Below are 20,249 nucleotides of genomic sequence, written 5' to 3' on the forward strand. Positions count from 1 at the left end.
AACAGCTTTGTTCTGTACATTCAGGTCTCTGTTTCATCCTCTAATAATTAATGCAGAGCTTCACACTACACTGACCAGGAGGCAGCATTTAGATTCAAAAGTACATTGCAAGTGGATCGAGGAACTGAAAGATGCACTTCACACAAGCGTACACCCACAAACACACTTTTTACTGCCAAGCTGAAGCCTAGAGGTATGCAAACTATCATTCCAAAAGCAAACATGAAACTCAAAACTGTGCGTGGAAAAGATATTTAGCCGAGAGGGAAGTCACGTCTCTGCTGAGAAGTGAATACAGTGAGCTGCTGCTCGCACGTAGAAATGCAGTCAGACATGTCAGTCATGGTGAAGAAAGCCACAGCACAGCCCAGAAATATTTTTTCTCTTTATTTAAGTTCTAACAGTCACGTGTAATAGTGTGCTAACTGCTACCAGCCACAGTGCAGGTGAGTCTTCCTGCTGTGGCCTCAGAGCTGCTGACCAGGAGCCGTGCAGGCTGAACGTGATCGTCACAGAGGCCCAAACTGTCCCAGATCCTGTGATATAATTAGCTACACATGGGTCGTTTTAGTGTTCAGATACAGAAACAGCCAACTCTACAGAAACACTTGAAGGAGCCACAATATTAGTCCTCGCCATTTAACAGTAAGACAAAGTCAAGCATGTTAGAATTGACATCACAACAGCCTATAAAGTACACAGTGGTATCATCAAACGCTGATCACAATTTTAACGTTACGGTAGTTCCAGTTTTATTTCCTGATGCTGCCTAGAAGAGTGCACTAGGAAGCACTAATGCTGCATAGCATCAACATTTTAACAGTGTTAAAGCTATCTAAGGCTTAAAATAGTTTCCCTCAATGTCACAGTGAGAAGAGGAGGAAGGACTGTGGGATTACTGAATCAGGGCTTTTCTCCTAAACATATTTTAAAAGTCACTCTGACAGATTTCTGAGCACTCACATGGCTCAGAGGACATTTTTATTTTAAATTAACCTTACACTTTTGTCACACTTCTTTTAACAGGTAACAGGGAAACTGCCTCATGGAGTGACATACATGTTGAAACCAGGGAGGTCAAGACATGAGTTTCCTGTTTTTGTTTTATAATGTTAGTACAAAATGTTAATCACCAAAAAAAAAAAAATCATACAGTTTAAACCACCATCCACTTCAGTGTCAACATAAATGTTTGTTTGCTTTGTATCTAATATGGTCATGTGATCCTTCTGACAAAGGGGATAATTCCTCAGCCTTGACAAGAACATGATGCTCTTCCAGGTTTTTTGAGATACATTTCAGGAAAACAAGTCACCTCCATTGTAAAGGTCAAACGAATGCCAGATAATGGTCAATAACTAAAACAATCCTCCTTCTTTTTTAAGAAGATCCTCCGCTCAGTAGTCACATGTGGCACCACTGAGCCTGTGAAAATAGTTGTATAATGTCTTGTGTTGCTCTGGGGGGGAGCACTCTGAAGTTTTTAGATAATCCTGATGATGTCACGGGGGTTATCTAATGTTTGTCTAAAGCCCTGCCTTCCAATTTAGAAGTCTAGTAGTGAAAAAAAAAATGTGGGCACATGTTGCATTAAAGGAAATGTGGGACCCTGTGTTTAAGCAGCTTAATCCATTCCGGGACTTTAAATCAGGATATCTTGGGCTCTGCTGCTTCTGTCATAACCACTTTTGTTCAAATCTGTCTCGTGTGAGTCCCCCACATCAACAGAAGGAAAATACTCTGGATGCTAGAGTCAGCTCAAAAAAACCCTTTATTGAAACTCATCTCTCATCGCTCTGCCCTGATCTTTCTTCAGCTGTTTGGACAATAATAAATCCTCTTTCCACCCACTTTGAATCAGCAGTTAGCAAACTCAGGGCCTCAAAGTGGTCAAAGTATTCCTCAAAGAGCATAAACACTTTTAAAAATGACCATAAAATGATTCTTCATTGTGCATTATTGAATTCAGGGAGTTTTTTTTTTTTTTAGAAACATTTAAATGGGTAACTTTGTATTTAAATGGCTACAAGACATTTTTTCGAGAACAAAGAAACAGCCCTGAAAGATAAAGCAACAAGGTGATGGAGATGATGCAGGACTTGAAGTGTGCAGCTTTGATTTTGCCCGTTCTGCAAATCTGAACACTCAGCAGCTCAAATAGTAGTTAACTTTAAAGCTAAAGAGAAACTGAGCCTGTATTTTCTTTTAGCATTTGCTTGATTTATGAGGCATGTTTGTAGCTGACCTTACTGAATTATAGTGTGCATCAGGCTCACATCACGAAAGCACGCCTGACTCTTAACATCAGAATGTATCCTGGCACAGTGACTCATTTTAAGCTTCAGAGTAACCTCAAAGATAGCTGTTTGTTACAGAAGACGACATGTCACACGTGGCTGAGCGTAAGAGTCCCTATTTCTAATGAGCTGGAAGTTTGTTGACCCTCCTTCCAGGGGTCAAAGGTCAGTTGTGAAGGCGCTGCCATCAAGCATCCTTAAGCATGCTGACCCTGCTAGCTTATTGTGCATCTACAGACAAGAGTTATTGCTCTACAGTTACAGTGTGTTTACTGAGGTGCATTTTGTAAAGGAAAGAATATTTCCCAGTCTCTACCACCAGCTCTGTGCCCTGAGTATGTGGCTTTGCATTGCATAAAAAGCTCAACTTGACTAAGATGAAAGCAGTCTACACCAGTGACTCACACACAGGTGGGTTGTCAGAGTCCTGGCTGTGCATAGAGCTCAAGCCTGTGTCTGAGTCCTCATCGTTCGTGTTGCAGGCTTTGGACAGACCTCTGGCCTGCTCCACCCAGCCGCTGCTCTTTTCCGCAGACGCAGCTTCATCCTCAGCACCCACTGCAGCCAGCTCTGCCTTTCCATCGTCCGTCAGCTGGCTGCTAACCTGCTCAATCTCCATGGTCTCAACTTTGGCCAATAGGTCCAGAAGTTCACTCTCCTTGGTCTCCCAAAGTGCCAGACTCAGGTCCAAGTCTCCCCTAATGGCGTCCAGATCTGTCTTCAGTCGCAAGCCGATGTACAGACTGGTGTCTAACTGTGTTTTGATCCGCTCCTCTTCCAGAACAAGCTCGTTCTCGGATAAACTCTCCACGTCTGGTTCCCCAGCCGGCGCGGCGGAGGACCCCAGACACATCTCCTCCGCGGAGCTCTCAGCGTCCTTAGCAGCCTCCGCTCCTCTCTCTGCCCGCCTCCTCTTCATCCACCGTCGGTTGAGCTCCTCCTGGATCTCCCCTGTGATGCACTCCACAAGCGCCTCGCGCTCGGTCAGCTCCTCCTGGAGCCGCAGCACCTCCTCACACTGGCGCGCGTACTCCTCGAACTGCGCGAGCGCCTCCACCGTGCTCCGTGCGTCCTGCCGCTCCGCTTTGCGCTTACATTCCGATGGACCTGGAGCCTCAGAGGAAGAGTCCACCATGTATGTGTCCTGCACATAGTTCACTCCGTGTCTTTTGATGCGGTCGAAGTGCACCTTGGCCTCGTACCGCTCGATTTCTCGGTCCAGCTCCTTGATTCTCTGGATCTGCTGTCGGATGGTGTGGTCCTGGGAAATAACTAAGTGAACCAGCGTCTCCATCTTTTCCACAGAGCCCTTATCTTTGGAAACAGTCTGCTCTTTCTTTTTGTTAATCTTATCCAACTTCCTGAAAGCCTTTCTCACTATGCGCCTCTGTTTCTCCTGAGACATGTTGGCTGCGGCTGCCGCGGCGGTCCAGCAGGTTCTGGCCGTGCCCTTGAAAACGCCGCCAGGACCGCCGCTCTCCCTGCTCGGGACGACACGGGCCTCTGCGCTGCGGGGCCCGTTGTTTGGCAACGAGGCCTCGTTTTTGACCAGGACGAAGCGGACGTTCTCCTGCTCGTCCCCCCAGGCGCTCCACAGTCGGAGGATTTTAGTCTTGTTGGGGAGAATCCGCTCAAAGCCTCGCCATTTCTCCACCACGCAGTAGGACTGCGGGCAGCCGGACAGCATCGCTGCCGAGGCGCCTTGCTGCAGGTTCTGGTCCTCAAGCAGGACTTTAACCACATCAGCGCAGGTAGTTCTTTTAGTTAGTCCAGAAACCAGCTTTTCCTCCCGGCAGACCCACACAGAGATTTTCCCCTCATCTGGCTCCATCTCCTATCTCAAGAGGAAAAGTCCGACAGGGAAAAAGTTTCTAAAATGTGGCACCGTGATCACCTTCCTCTGTCACTCAGAAAGTGAAGAGAATGTAACAAGAACTTAAAAGAAGAGTCTTCATGTGTGTGACTCTAAACTTTGCCTCATTCAGCCTTTACAGAGGAATAGAAGCAAAAACATTCATCCAAGAACAGAGTCAGCGCCCTCGTTTCTTCTCCGTTTCCACTGGACATGTGCAAAGAAGTCCAGGTCAGCTTCAGGAAAACACAAATCCATTTAAACGCCCGGACTCCTTCCTCTCTCCCGGGTAGAAGTCCCTGTCCTGCGAGACGACAGAGGAGAGGTGCGTCCCTGTGTGCGCACAGGCTTCTCTGCTGTGCGTGGGACAAAACAGGAGGGTGCTGTAACGGCTGGGACACGCCCCCTCCCTCCCTCCTTTCCTCCCTCCTTTCCTCTCACTCACTACTCACAAACAAAACAGTCACTTCTGCTCCACAACAGGGAAATCAGGAATGAGAGAGTGGGACCAGAAACACGCAGGCTTCTCAGAGAGAGTGGGGTAAAAAGTTCACTCATGTTTACAGATTAAGTTTACAATGAAACATGTTTGCAGAGATCTTGAGTCCATGGTAATCAGATTATAGCAGGCCTAATCTCAAAGCTACCGGTCTCAGCCTTTAATAACTGACATTCACACATTCCCTAAATTTCATTTAAAGACAAGTTTTAGCATAGATTGGTGTCTTAAAAAATTGATCAACTTAAATGAAATCTGAGATAACAGGAGACTGAAGATAGTTTCTGTTTTCGTCTACAGGAACTAATGATCTGAACACAGACTCTTTTGACCAATCTTATTAAATGAAACAGACAGGATACTGCTCCAAACCTTCCACATGCCTCACACTCAGCCTTGTGTTGTGTGGGTTTATGATTTTAATGCATCTTTAATGATTTTAATACAAACCAACTAATGCATCCTGATCACAGGCCTAGAAGTGAAGCTGAACCCCAAATGAAGCTCTCACTCAGCAGTGCTTCACCGCAGTGAGCATTGTTGCTCTGTGTCATCCTCATAATCCCCTCTCAGCTAAATGCTTTAGTGTTATGAAGCTCAGCTGAAGTGAGCATAAAGCAGAAGGAAATCCGTCTATTACACCCCGCGGGGCTGTCTTATAGTGTCTGACCCCATAATCTGCTCTTTCAACTATTTCAGGCCAGAATATGGTCGCTGGTTCTTATAAACGGATTTATCTGCATTAAGAGTGTTTTGGTGTGTGTGCGTGCGTGTGCGAGTATTACATTAATGGCAAGTGTTCATCCTCACTGGCAACCATTAGTCTGTTCGTAGCTCAGTATGTTGCTGTAAGCTTGGTTTGTTGGTGAAATAACGAGTCTAAACCATCTGGGAATTAGAGCTCAGCATGTGCACATCCAGACACAGAGACATTAGACACTGGACTGGGACAAAGAGGAATTTCTGTTCTGGGAATGTGAGACAACAGAAGACTTTAAAAAAAAATGAAAAAAAGATATTTGATCTCATTTCCTGTGACATCATCACATTGGTTTGATCTGTTTATTCACTGTTCTGAGAATTTGGGCCTAGCGGTGTTCCCATTATGAATATGACAATACATTTTGAAAGACCCCCAGGAAAAAAAAAAAATCAAAGAAGAATTTACTTAAATTGTCCATAGTTTGCTCATAGTTTAAGGTGTTGGTTGGAAATTAACCAAAAGTACTTGCTTAAAAATTATAATAATAGTGATAACACAAACTAATGAAATGCATCATACCAGTATTGATCTAAAGTAATAGAGTAATATTTACATTTTCTTAAGTGCAGAATGATTAGTGAAGCACAATGAAAGTGATTTATTCACTTTATAACACCAGGTAGAGAAACACAGAGGTTTGGCTTGAATTCTTTGAGTATAGCTCCATCTGCTGTTCATTCAGAAAACTACACGCTGAATCCAACCTGTGTTCTGCTACTGATGCTCAATGAAACAAAAGATAAAATGAGCACACAGTTTTTTCCTCTATTGCTTTGGAGGAAACCAAGTTAAAAGAAGGATTACTCACCTGAATCTTTGAAAAAGTAAACATGTGCATGGCAAAAAAAATAATAATAATAATACAAATAATACAAAAAATAGAAAAAAAAAAAAAAAAAACGTTAACCAAATATTGTGTTTGGAGTAGGGATACACTGATTTTTCATGTCCCAAAACTGATACTGATACCTGGGTTTTGGGTATCGACCGATACTGATATTGATTTGATATTAGCATTTAATAATAACCCAATAATAACCCCTCAAGACAGACAATGTTTGAGTAAAAGACAAAAATGGGTACATATTGAATTATTGAAGTTAATATTTATTTAAACTATAAGTATTTAAAAGTTTATCGGCAGTTTTGTTAAAATATTGCTTCAGAACTTACAGAAATGACCAAGTATACTAAGTCATTGTTTAACCTTGGTGTCAAGTTGGACACCACTGATACCCACTGATACCCGATCCAACTTTTCGGGGCTGTATCGAGGCTGATACCCAATACCAGGATCGGATCGGTGCATCTTCAGTTTGGAGCAGCTTTGGTGGTTCAAACTCAGCTAGCTTGTAAGAGTAGTAGTACACTATTTCCTCAACCTTTAGCACAACATAAAACAATTATTTGAAAAAAAAAAAAATCACTAAGGGCTGGCTTGTATCTTGAATTGTGAGTCAGATGACTAATGCAGCTTATGGAAGAAAACTCCCATAATATAATACAATTTTTTAAAACTGGTTTCCATGCATGGGAAAACTGAGATTATAAAGAATATGTCTTAATATTTTAAATGCATCAGTTTGAACAGGTGGAAAAAAAGAGCTGAAGCCTTCCCACCCAGAGACAGACACATGTAGAATGTCATTCATCCAACTTTTTATCATCTCTCTGACATTTGAGATAAAGATACTGTGCCTGAAGAGATTTTCTACAAACTGCCAGAAGTGGGACAAAATGTACAAAAAAGTTTGTCCTTCTGTTTTTGTTGGAGGATGTAAGCAGTAACTAGGAAGCAAGGTCTCCATAACAGACAAGTGAAGTCTATAGGAGTGATGTACTGAGAGACATGTAGATATAGTTATATAGATATTATAACTGACAATTGAGGGCCAGGTGAGGTATGAGGCATTTATAACTTACACAGCAAGAAATTCTTTGATGAAAATGAGTTTTTAGCTTAAATCATTGCTTGATAATGCTGGCCATCTCTGGTAAAATCCCTTAAATCTTTAGCTAAAAGGATCATGCTCTTTATGCCCTTTAAGATAATGGTCTATGTCCAAAAGGGTGACTCAGTCATTTTATTTCTAGCCTGAATCAAAATCCTGGATTATTTAGATTAAAATATGTGGCTTGGTCAATGTAACAAGCTTTCATGATGGCAGATGCTTCAAGAAGAAACCGAGTCTTTGGCACAGGAGAAGCTGTAAACATGATCCTTGAGTCAGCTTCAACTGGTGAGTGATTAGGTTCACTATCATTAAGACTAGGGTTTAATGTTGTGTAGTAATTTAGTCTAAGTTATAGTTTAACTACAAATTTAGCTACTTCTAGCTAGCTAGCTATTCCTGGCTAGCTCACTTATTTCTGTAACCAAACAGAAATGAGCACAAGGCAATAATACCCCTCACATTTTGTAAAATCAAAGAAATGTTTTTGCTTTTTGGTTGGAGATGTATGAGAATGCCTACTCAACATATGATTGACCTGACAATTGTTCAATTTAGGCTGGAGTTTAAGTTTTGAGTTAGCTTTATGGGGTTAAAGGAAAGTTAATGGTCGAGTTTCAGAAATTTCAAAACTGGATGTTGGAAACAGCAAAGAAGACCTGGAGAAGTGAGGAAAGGGACTTCTGACCAATTTGATTTACCTGACATTTGTTTAATTTAACTCAGGGTAACTTCAGTTTTGAGTTTGCAATATGGGATGAAAGGGCAGTTTAAGCCAGGTTTAAAATTGCTGAAGTCAGACGAGGCTGTTAGAAAAATTGTCCTGAGTCACTTTATTTTTCAATGTTACATGATTAAAACACAAGTTCCTGTGCATGTCAACAGTCATCCTCTGTGAGGGCCTTTTTGATTGAAATAATTAATAAATATCATATGCTCTGCATTTGGTAAAGTTTTTTGTGTTTTCCCAAAAACTTGAAAAAATGACATAGGCCATTATTTTAATAGGGTGACGAAATGTTAGTTGAAGCCACAAATCAATGTGGTCCTCACTCATTGTCAACACAAGACTTAATTCATGAGAGATCAGTATTTATGAAAAAAAAGTTTTTACTGTGTTCAAAAATATAAATTCAAATGAGTGGAAGGTGAAGTCCAAACTCTGTGTTGTTGTTGTTGTTGTGTGAATTAAAATGTGAAGTAATCAGAAAGACAAAACCAAGAGCGCAGTTTAGAACTGACCATTTATTTAGACTGAATAGCATATGCATACAAAGTCTCTACAAAGCTAGAAAATATCTAACATAATTTTAGCAATGAGGGGGAAAAGTTACCAAATAAAGATCAGACCCTGTGCAGTACCAATAGACACATATTACTAGATTACTTCTGGATTTTCTTAAATGTAGTCTGCTCTTTTGAAAATAGGATCAACATTAGAATATTAAAGATATACACAACATCTGTAATAAATGTTATGGTCAACTTTGTACAAAGCACCTTATACAAAACCCTCAGTGCACTCAAAGGTGTGCTGCATATGCACTGGTGCAGAAAGAGGCAAGGCCATTTTGGAATTGATTACAGACATAGCATCTGTGCGACACATAGTTCTGAAAAGAAGATTAATATCCAGCTTCCACTTACAAGACGACATTAATAACACAGACGACGAGTCAGAAACCCAACGGTTCACTGAACTTTAAAACATTTTGAACCTTTTCCTTTATGAAACAGTGACGACTGCTTTATATGTGTGAGCACGTTCACAGATTGGTTATAATGAAGAGACAATAAACATAAAAACCACAGAGCAGAAGTTTAAGTCCAACAAGCATTTTGGGCATCAACAAAGGGCTTCATCACCAACCAGGATGGTGAGCAGTATCTGAAATTCAGTGGACTTCAGCCTTGTAACGGGGTTTGAAAATCTGAGTATCAAAACAAGTTTGTTATATTTCTGTCTGAAATGTACCCAGCTCCTGTAGTTGAGCTGTGTAGCTGCACAGTTGGAGCTTTCTCCATCTTCATAATTCAGTAAGAGCAGGAAGTTTTTGGGGAAGCCTGGAACTTTTCTTTTCTTTTTGCTTGTGATTAAACCACTCCCCACTGAACTCAGTGAAGCATGTCTTTGGTAAGCAGATAGATGATCATATCCTGACAGAAAAGGTCATTCTTGCAAAATCAGCGCCCCTAGGTGTGTGTGTGTGTGTGTGTGTATGTGATAAAATATCTTATACTCCCTGTGTTGCATGTTTGCACTGAGTCTAGTTGGTCTGCAAGCTGAAAACTACTCTGACAAAAACTTTGAGGCTGTGATTTGAAAGTTTTTGAAGTGTGTGTTTCTGTTACAAACTGGTTCAGAAATGTGTTCAAATACATGTTGGTTCAAAGACTTGATACTTTAACAGCCAACCACTTGTAAATTAAGGGGGGTTCACTTTAGGTCCAATGATAATTAGTGATGTGTTATCTCAACACATCTCCCTCTGCTGGGGACACAGGAAACCACTTCTACACTGATGTATGAGTCTAGTCCAGGGGTGGCCAACCAGCTGCTTGTGAGCCACATGTGGCTCTTTGCCTTTCGGTACGCAGCTCCTCAATTCATTCATGAAAAACAAAAAGTATATTGTATATGTATTGTTATGAATAGTGGTGTGCCAATCAGTCTAAAATATTGATATATTGTTGCCAACGTTGGGAGCAGTACTGGTCAATACTTGACTTGACGTGATGAGAGTGATACTTAAGTTTCAGTTTCTTTTCTCTACATGTGCTTCTCTCAATAGCTCATGTGCCAATAGCTATCTATCTATCCAACTAGATACAGATAGATACACAGATAGATAGATACACAGATAGATAGATAGATAGATAGATAGATAGATAGATAGATAGATAGATAGATAGATAGATAGATAGATAGATAGATAGATAGATAGATAGATAGATAGATAGATAGATAGATAGATAGATAGGTAGATAGATGGACAGAACTTTGTCTCTTCTGCAGTAAAAACTGAAATTTGTCTTTGACACGGCTCCAAATTTAAACACGCTTACAAACACAATAAATCTTGCTTTGAAAATTGGAAATGTATGGATTTTTATTTTATGTTATTTTGCTTATGTGTGAGAGGATGTGCATTTGAAAGACCACGTGTGTAATGTGGCTCTTTGTAAAACCACAGTAGTTTTTGTGGCTCTTGGTCTCTGACTGGTTGGCCACCCCTGGTCTAGTCAGTGGGAGTACTTGTAACATCAGAATGGCAGTTGCCTTCACCTCGAAGTGGGCACACTGACACAGGAGTGGTATCAGTTCTACTTATTTCCTCTGTGCCAAACCATTTTTTAAGTCAGCAAATACAATTTAACCAAAAATGACTTTGTCTACCTCTGTCACAGCTTATCTGCAACCAGATTATTCAAACACTTTAAAAGCAAGAAGTCACAGAATGGATTTAGTATCTTGCTGAGCTCACATCTTACACAAATGTGTGCACAGAGTGTTAATGGCACCCTGTGATAACAGAGATTTAATCCTGGCTGTTTTTTTAATTACAGGTAACTGTGATGAAAAAAGTCATTTTGAAAAACTGGAGGATGAGATTAAACTTTGCCTTTCTGTTCACCACCAACAAAACCAGAGCAGAAGTGGCACAGACGCAAAGTTTCTGCTGCTTTTCCCAACCGAAGGCACTTCATGCTTAAGACCATGACAGAGGCAAACCACCAAAGCATCACCTGCTACAAATACAGTTAGGCAGTTTTTGGTTTTTGATTCATATGACTTTGATTCAGACTTTTTTTTTTTTTTTAAGTGAAACTCAAAAGCCAGCTTAGGAACTGTCTCAGTGATGTCAGTCATTCAATGGACGGCAGTCTGGCTGTGTATAAGCTCAGGGTGGAGCTTGTGCAAGATTCGTGAAGTTTTGTCTTTGTTATAAAAATGCACCGCCAAAATTAAGACAGGCTTTTTTTAATTGTAAATGAGTTTTCTTTTTCTTTTCACCTTCAATGACACTCACGAACATAATAAAAATCAGAAATATTATTCATCTTTATTATTTTTTTAAAGAATCAGTTTATCAAACCTTTGTGATTTCCTCTTTACCCAACTGTTTTTGTTGTATCTGCCACTCTTTCCCAGTATCCAGATTGCCTCAGCAGACTCATTACATGTTATATTTTGTACAAATCTATGTCATTTGAATAAATCTTCTTTGCTGTTTTCCATCAGAATCGCTGCTGATTAATCGTTTCCTCTGCTGCTGACTATAACTTCCTTCACCACTCACTTGGCTGGGTTTGAAATTTTGAGTACTAAGTATTTAACTGGTTAATTTATTCTTTAAGTCTTAATAAAGATTCGTTTTTAGCAAAAGTGTACCTGAATTGCTGAATTTCATGATACTATTTTATAACATAAATTTTAGATAGTGTTTCAGGATTTAAAATATAGACTAAATGCTACTATCCATACACAATTTCTCCAAGTTTAGAAGCTGTTCTTTTTTAAAGAAAATATACAAAAAGGTAAAAATTTTATTTCTTTTCTTTGGATCAAATCTCTTCTTGTGCAAGAATGCAGCTCACACAATTTTGCAGATATTATCCGTACAAAACTGCCCTTTAGTGTTCTCTGTTATAATGCAGGAGTGTTTTTTTTCTTTCCCTGGTTATTGAGGATACACAGGGTCTGACCTTAAATGTCCACAAGTATCCTTACCAATAACACACCTTTGTTCGAAGGGGATTCAAATGTGGAACTTGTGGGATTTCTCTTGTTTCCAAAAGCATGTGACAGAAATACTTGTTTGTTACACTGCATAAAAAGCAGGAAATGAATTTACCAGAGGAAAAAGAGAAGATGTGGTTCTGATGTAAGGCCGCACTGTCACTGTGCTTCTTTTTCTCCAGTTTTTCTTTTTTTAACGGCGTTGTGCATCTGATGCTCAGGTAGCAGTTAACAATGACTGGTTGAAATGCTTGTTTTGAGGAAAACTCTGCCCTCTACTGTTTCATCTGAGATCTTCTTCTCACTAAGATCAGTCGTTTGGCTGAAAGACACTATTAATGCAGTTTTTGAACATTTTACCTCCAATGTTAACATAAATCAGGCCATACACATATGTCAGTGTGTATGAGTGAGTGTGTTATTCTTTGACAAGTCGATAGATGTGGTGCTGCGCTCCATGCTCGCTGTTGGACACTTCGAACACACAGGCCATACAAAGCAAGGTCTCCTGAGTATCTCTGTTGCTCACAACCTGGACACGGAAAAGTACAAATATGAGGAGTTAAACATGTGATTAGACGCAGTCATTTAACAAAAGCACAGGATGCGTCATGTTCTCACCAACAAAATAGTGAAGTTCTCCAGTACACTGTTCATCATGTACTTTTCTGGCAGGTGTTTGAGCTTGTGGATGAAGTTAATCATGTATTCACACATGGGAGAGCGACTGATTCTGTAGACAAAACGGCCATTTTCAAACCTCGCGTACTCCGTCTGACAGACAAGGAGGAAGGGAGGTAAATGAATAAGCAGTACATCACATGAAACCAGTGGAACAACAGGCTCTGCATGTCATTATTTTAGTATAATCCATGCTCACCTCGACCTTCTCCACCACCTGCTTGCCAAAAGAGCAGACCTTTGTAGAGCAGGTGATGGTCATGTTTTCTGAGCTCTCGTATTGGCTGGTGACTCCATAAAAGGCTGCAGGGTCATCCTGCATGTTATGATTCAGGTCGGCCTGAAATTAGGAAAAAAATGAATCAGTAAAAAAAACAGAGAAAAATGCTGCTACTTGCTTTGTGAGGGATATAAGATTAAACATGAAATTGTCTACTCCAAATAAAGGTTGCCGCTAATTTTACTTAGATTTACACTTAGACATACACATAGGGGTGGGTACCAATTTTGGTACTTTTAAAGGTACCGAATTCTGTCAGAAGTACCAGGTACTGGTTCATGTAAAACCAAAAAGTACCATTTTTAGGTACCTAAATGCATCCTTGTGACTGTGAGGGAGAGGAAGAGTAGGCGATTTTCCATACTGGACATGAACACAGCATTACAAGGTTGTACATTAAAGAATAAATACATTGAAAAAAACACATTTCATTATTAAATATATATTAAATATTACTTGATATTTTCTGCCACATAAACACAAAAAAGTACCAAAAATTGATACCGTTGAATACCGGTATCGATAACCAGGTACAGGGCATTGGTACCGTATCGTTTAAAATGTGAAAGGTACCCATCACATTTATACACATTTATGAGCAGCTAAGTTTGTAGCATCAGGATGATCCAAGTCATGATACAGTTTCTGAGGAAGCTCATGTTTCTCTATAGTGTTAAAGTCTCAGTTTGAGCTTGGTAATTTTGGATTTCTTAAAACTTTTGAATTCCTGTCACTTGAAACTGTGTTTGGTTTAAAAGCAGTGCATAAAAGAGCAAAATGTATCTCGTCTTCTTGTCCCTGTGAGGACACACCTGTCATGTTGATATTTGGGTAAACAAGCCCATTTGTTTTCTACCCTGTGCTTTTTTTTCATGTCAGTGTAGGACAGAAAGCAACACTCTTCTCAAACTGCTGCAGTTGTTTAATCAGAGTATTGAGAAGCTAAAAGAGGAGGAAGGAGGAGAAGGAGGAGGAGAAGACAGGTTTGCTCTGTTTGTAATGAGTTCTCCAAGGAGCAACATGTCTTGGTGCTGAGACTACACGCTCAGATACACACGCACACACACCAAGTGCTTAGTCACCCAATGTTCACACAAACACACACACAAGGCGGCATTGTACATTTCTGTAGTGTGTTACCAGAAACATGCTTCATTGTGATGAATAATGTTTTATTAGATGCAGAGGGTTTTTTTTCACTGGAGCACAAAAACCCACACAGACTGTTTGTTTTAATGCTACCTAACATTACTCCTACTATTACTGTGTACTCAGCCCCACAAGCCCCCCCTCCATGACTAACTCTAACACTTTACAGCTGCTTTCAGATCAAGGCTTTAATTATCAACTGTTTTTTAAACTCACCCTAAATCAACGATCCTCCAATCACAGTCACACCAATAACTTAACACTGCTGCCCTATCAAGCTTTAGATTCCCCTCTGTGCTGCAGGGGAAAAACACTGGCCTCAGTGTGGTGGATGTATTCATATAAGAGGTTAGGCCACCAAAACCAAATGAGGGAAATTATTGGTAGTTTATCAGAAATTTATTATCTGCTTTGATGCAATCTAAAGTTGCTAGCTTATCTCGCCAAGAAACTAGCTAATTTGCAGGAGCAAATAAGATATAAGATAGATTTTTTTCACCAAAGCAGACCATTGCCTTTCATCAAAGTATGTAAGGTAGTAAAAGCGGCAACGGAAAATCAAAGAAAAACTCTGGGAGACTCAAGGATGAGACTCCGAGACGAATTTGATCACCATATGAGTTAAAAACCAGCCCGATATGTATCAACTCTGTAAGGCTTCGTCATTAGTTTGAGCTTGTTAGCCATTGTAACTTGCTAAATGCTGCAAAGTCCTGTGCCCATGGTGGGCTATGATGAAACAAGACTTCTTATATTGTCTTGACGGGTTTCTGCTAATAAAATTGTATTAACATTTACAGGTCTAGACCTGTAAATGTTTTTGGAAAGTGTCTTGAGATAACATTTGTTATGATTTGGCACTGTACAACTAAACATGGATTGGTTGATAAATTATTGACATGCATTTAGGACAATTAAATCCAGGACAAACAAGCCAAAATGCATTTTCTGTTAAATCATTAAATGCACTGAATGCAAAATAGTGATTGACTTGAAGTACAGAAGTGCAATAATCAGGGACTGTGCAATACTTAGAATGCAGCATGTGTGTGCATGTGTTTCTTTTTCTATTTAACTGTTCTTGTCGTGTTATTATTTATCATTATTTATGTTATCATGTAACCCTGTAATTTTTCCTTGCCATTAAATTGCTGGTAAATACACATTTTACGATCTAGTTACAAGGCCCAACTAAAGACAAGAGTTGAAAATTAGCACTCGCTTTAAACTCTGTGCAGCACATCGGATTCATGCTTTGTTGTGAACTTTAGTAAACTGCATCACCCCTATCAAAAAAAAAAAAAATCAAATTCAATGTTTATTTTACCATCTTTTATTATATGCTTGCACTGACAATGTCTGCATTTCAATTTTGTTTTTGTTTTTTTTTAAATTATGATAAAAATATATAATTTATTCTGTTCTTATTACAAGTCCAAGCTTTGATGAAATATGTTGTTAAAAAAAACTTTGTGAGCACTTTTTGTTTAGAAAAGAATCACAACTTATAATGTATGATTTGATTTGTTGCCAAGATTTAAAGTATTTAGGAAACAAGTTTGCAGAAGCTTCCCAATTTAGTGACAACACACACAAACACTAGCTCATACACACACAAATACACACACAGGTGTAGACAGAGCAACCTGTAAGTCAGGAGGTGAGCAGGTGTTCAAACAAAGTGACGGTGCTTTTCACCAAACCCACCACCACCTCTGAATCCCAGGTGGGAACAGATCACACACAAAGAAAACCAACCCTCACATGAACAAAACGCTGTTAATTGTACGCTCACCCAGAACTTGATCAGGTAGAACGCATTTTGTGGTCCCTTGGCGAAAAGCTCCTTGAGGCCGCCCTTCTTTTCTGGGAACTTGTCATAGATCTGTCTGATGTCCACACACTCCAGCAAGGGGTCGCTGTAGCTCGGGCTGCTCTGGCTGATGTGCACAAACAAGTGCTTGTTGTACTGTGTGAGGAAACAGGGACAGGATCAGTAAAAAAGAGAGGGAAAAAGAAGCAAATGCATTTTACCTGCACAAATACAGAAACTGAAAGCTATGTTAAAGTGTCATATCATCTCCTCTCTAAACTCCTGTTTGGAAAATGTCTCCAAGCTCTGGAAGATTCACAAACTGAGTTAGGGGTGAAAAAAGAATTAGTTTGTGACATTAAGAATTCCCCGATGTAGGATTTTAAAGACAAGTTAAACTTTGAAATTTGACTCATTTTTTTTCCCCCAAGTGTGTTGATTTTCTTTTTTTTTTTTTTTTTTTTGATGTTTCACTCAAACACACAGTTATGTGCCTACTTAAACCCCAAAATATAAAACCCAGAACCTTCCAGCTTTGGTTTCCTTTATTTTGTCCATATGTGTCAGTAGCAGAAGTGTTGAAGGAAAATACTAGCTAGCAAACCTAGAGACTTAAACATTAAAACGTATTCAACCTGCTTCAGATAATAGCTGTTAAAACAGAGAATCTTCAGACTAAACGTGTGCAGATTTTCAAACTGCTACATATTCATATGCTGAGGAATCCATGAATCTGTCTTTAAAATGACCCAAATTAGTCTGCTTTGAAAAAAAAGTATAAGATTTTAACAAGATCTTCACAAAGTCTTTCAGAGACTTGCTGAAACCATGAGGTCATCACATAAGGATCTCCTAACTGGTTCATAAGAGGGGAGGGTCCTAAACGCTAAGGTCTACCCAAAGCCCTGCTCTTTACAGGCCTCTAGAAGGCTGGCCAATCAGAGGGAAGGGGGTTTGCGGAGCCTTAAAGAGACAGCAGCTTAAACAACATGTTTCAGACAGCAGCTTAAACAACATGTTTCAGACAGAGGCTGAAATAAGGGTTTTCTAAAACACCAGTGTGAGAAAAACAGAGATTTTTTTTTAGATGTGAATCATGTTAAGCTCCCACAGAAGTACCAGAGGGTCAGGATGAAGCCAGAGAAAAATAACACCCCCTCTTTAAAAATTTTTTAAAAAAAGCCTCCAAAACCAAATGCGTGATTGTATTAATAAAGATATCCTGAGTGATTGGCAACAAACTGTGTTATTGTTTTATGTCACTGTTTTCTTATCTTAACCCAATCTTTACCTGAATAAAAAGTTACATAGAGGCCTGTCAGGTGAATAATGCTCAAATCATGATGGTGCAGTGACATTGTGTGATTAGGGACTCTGTTTCAACGTCTCCATAAAACAGTTTTAACCGTCAAAATAGAAAGCAACAAGATGAATGGCAGCTGTCAGTGAGCCCGAGGGAGAAAAATGGTCGTGAGTCAATAGCAGGGCAGGATGACAGGTAGATAAAGCAGACAGAGAGACGCAGCTTTACAAAGGTTGTTCTTACACAGACACACAGAGAGGGCTTTACAGCTGTTCTCTGCTGTGAGGTTATCTGTCATCTCTGTTTATGAGACAACAGGCAGAGCCTCTGCAGGCTGGAGCTCTGTGCATGCGTGTTCATCTCATGGACTGTGTATAACATGGATGAGGTCTCAGTGACATCATGAAACAGGAACAGAGTTTTAAAGCCAATCGTTGCAGGTCAGCGCATTAGAAATGTCAGATCAACCTAACTTTTGGTTTCCTGTGCAAGAGGAAAAGAAGTGGGGTTGAGGCCTTTAGCTTGCTAACTGGCAAGCAACTCTAATTTATTGTCTTCAGAAAATAAGTTATTAAGAAATTCCCCCCTACACAGTGGATGTGAGCAGAGGATTAGCTATCAAGGAAATTCTGAATGGTGTGTATCTGGCTTTTGGAACTTTTGGAGCCTGTCTCAAGTGGTCACTTCAGGAACTGCAGCTTTCTTTGTTCTGCTCTGTGGCTTTACATTTCTCCCTGAGCTTGCTGCTTGGTTTTGTGTGTGTGTGTGTGTGTGTGTGTGTGTGTGTGTGTGTGTGTGTGTGTGTGTGTGTGTGTGTGTGTGTGTGTGTGTGTGTTTCAGTGCGGTGTACTTACTGACTCCTGGTCCCTCTGTGTCTCCAGGAAAGATGAAAACTCCACTAGTCGAAGTTTGGTGGTGCCAATGGAGCGGCCCTGCCATGCTGGCTCTCTGTGTGTTTGGGCTGCTGCAGGAGGCTCGTAGCCTTGACCACACACAAACACAAACACAAACACACACCCAGTCCGTTAAATCCCAATTCACCCTGAATCATGTTTTTAAACAACGAGCGAGGATATTTATAAGCATTATTCTTCGCAGGGATTTGAAGTGTATCGTCATTCATTCTCATTTGGTTTCAGGACTGCGTTCACACGTTGTTGGCTGTTAGTTTTTCTTCATTTAGTCTGTTTCTCTGCTAACTAGTCCTGAAAGCATCTGTTTGTGTGGCTGTTTATTCTCCATTTTAGCTTCATCTGTTTTCCTTTAAAAAGCCCTATTTTCTTACCAGTATACAAGCTTAGTTCATTCATTTCAAGAATTTCACAAAAGTGTCTCTTCACACATCTGAAGCCAAGAATGCCAGTGATTTAGTATTTCACTTAAAAGTGAAGGCAAAAAAATGTCTGTTTACAGAGCTTCAAAAGTGACTGCTATGCTGTGTCGTGTAAGGTGGGTGGTGTACTAGAATAATCATCTTTAAGTAAAAAGGCCTTTAACAGGTATTGCTTTTCTCAGGAAAAGTGGCTGTTCAGGTGTTTTAACCACAGACATATTGACACAGTGTCTGTGACATCACCCAATCCAGAGATTTGAAGCATATTGTCAATGGAGGCCATATTAGAAATGCTGAAAAAAACTAGCTTTGAGTTAGACTATAGACTGTATATAGAGTGAACAGCCTGGCTCTGCCATTTACCATTGTACAGTTTTGAAGCCAAAATACCCTCATCACAGGCGCAGCCATTGGCAGCCAGAGTCTGCGCAGTAGAGACTGTGAGGGATTCTTGGAAAATCTGAGTGAAGCTGAGTGACATACATGATAATTATTTTTTTCTTTCTAGAGTCTAATCACTTTACCTCCCCACATATTTTACAGTCCCCCCCAAAAATACACAAGATCGGCAGCTGTCAATCATCGTTAAAAAAGATGCAAAATCTTGTTTTTAACCTCTTATAACTAATGAAAACAAAACTTTTTTAAAAAAGAGGACTTGAATGCAAGGCAGCCAAATAATATCTTCAAATCACCACAACAATCGGACGTGAGAAACATTTCTATGAGTTGTATCATTTTTAAAAGTTTGACCACAGCCCATCTGGAATGACTGGCAGACAGATTTTTGGACCTATACTGCAGCCAGCCACCAGGGGGAGCAGTTTTTGTGGCAACCTCATTTCGAGCCGATTAAGATGACATTCATTTTTTTTACAGTCTATGGTTAAGACCAGGTAAAGAGGCGTGCCTTTGGCCCCTTTGCAGATAGCTGTGCCCACCTGTCAGTCAAATTAGCCATGCCTTTACATTGGCAAAATTCACAAGTTTAAAAAATCACACCCATGCAATGTGTGTGTTGATAGAGAAATGAGCTATCCAGACAGGAGCCATTTCTCTAACCAGACTGTAAACATGTTTATTTTTACTATAAATCATATTTTTTCCTCAGTGTATATGTGGTTTCTAGTGTTTCTGCAAGAAATCTTAAAAAATGCATCTTTTAACACTTCCGCATAGCTTCATAATTTCAGACTTTAGCCTGCAGCTTGGTTTAAATACTAACACGTCAGGAATGATCATTTAGAGTCAAGGTTTACCTGCCTAAATCACAAGTGAATGAACTTGAAGCAGCAGCAGCTTTTGTGTCACAAGGACTTATGATTTGAGTCAAACAAAATCACAGTGCTTTGTCAGAAAAACTTTGCAAAGCTATCACCTGAACAAATGTTAGTACATCTGAAAACAATGTGAAATTTAAACATATCTTTTAACCCATCTGAATCTCCAAATACAACTTTTTTTCTTCTCTGGGCTTTTTTATGCTTGTATTTAGTGAGGACAGGACAGTGAATAGAGCATGGGACAGGCGAAGTGACACAGTGACAAGAGGCTCCAGGTTGGGTTCAAACCCAGTCCTGCAGGAG

The 20,249-nt window shown here is 39.9% G+C and overlaps 2 protein-coding genes across 2 annotated transcripts in view; both read right to left on the reverse strand.

Annotated features, from left to right (window-relative positions):
* Window positions 1–372: 372 nt before the first annotated feature.
* rassf10a (Ras association domain family member 10a) lies at window positions 373–4,493 on the reverse strand. Its single transcript, XM_074677077.1, has one exon. It carries the CDS (start codon window positions 4,126–4,128, stop codon window positions 2,686–2,688), a length of 1,443 nt encoding a protein of 480 aa, XP_074533178.1. The 5' UTR covers window positions 4,129–4,493; the 3' UTR covers window positions 373–2,685.
* A 4,136-nt stretch (window positions 4,494–8,629) lies between these two features.
* The window catches only part of tead1a (TEA domain family member 1a), a 53,345-nt gene continuing 41,725 nt past the window's right edge, over window positions 8,630–20,249 (reverse strand). Inside the window, exons 8-12 of the mRNA XM_074677078.1 lie at window positions 18,185–18,312; window positions 16,010–16,183; window positions 12,985–13,125; window positions 12,726–12,878; window positions 8,630–12,636 (exon numbers count right to left, since the gene is read on the reverse strand). Of these exons, the coding sequence (XP_074533179.1) occupies window positions 12,523–12,636; window positions 12,726–12,878; window positions 12,985–13,125; window positions 16,010–16,183; window positions 18,185–18,312 (710 nt within the window). The 3' untranslated portion in view covers window positions 8,630–12,522. The remainder of the gene's footprint in view (window positions 12,637–12,725; window positions 12,879–12,984; window positions 13,126–16,009; window positions 16,184–18,184; window positions 18,313–20,249) is intronic.

Source organism: Halichoeres trimaculatus, unplaced genomic scaffold (assembly GCF_033239565.1).
Source record: "Halichoeres trimaculatus isolate MK-OKI-2021-1 unplaced genomic scaffold, fHalTri1.1 fHalTri1_scaffold_10, whole genome shotgun sequence".
Lineage (NCBI taxonomy): Eukaryota > Metazoa > Chordata > Actinopteri > Labriformes > Labridae > Halichoeres > Halichoeres trimaculatus.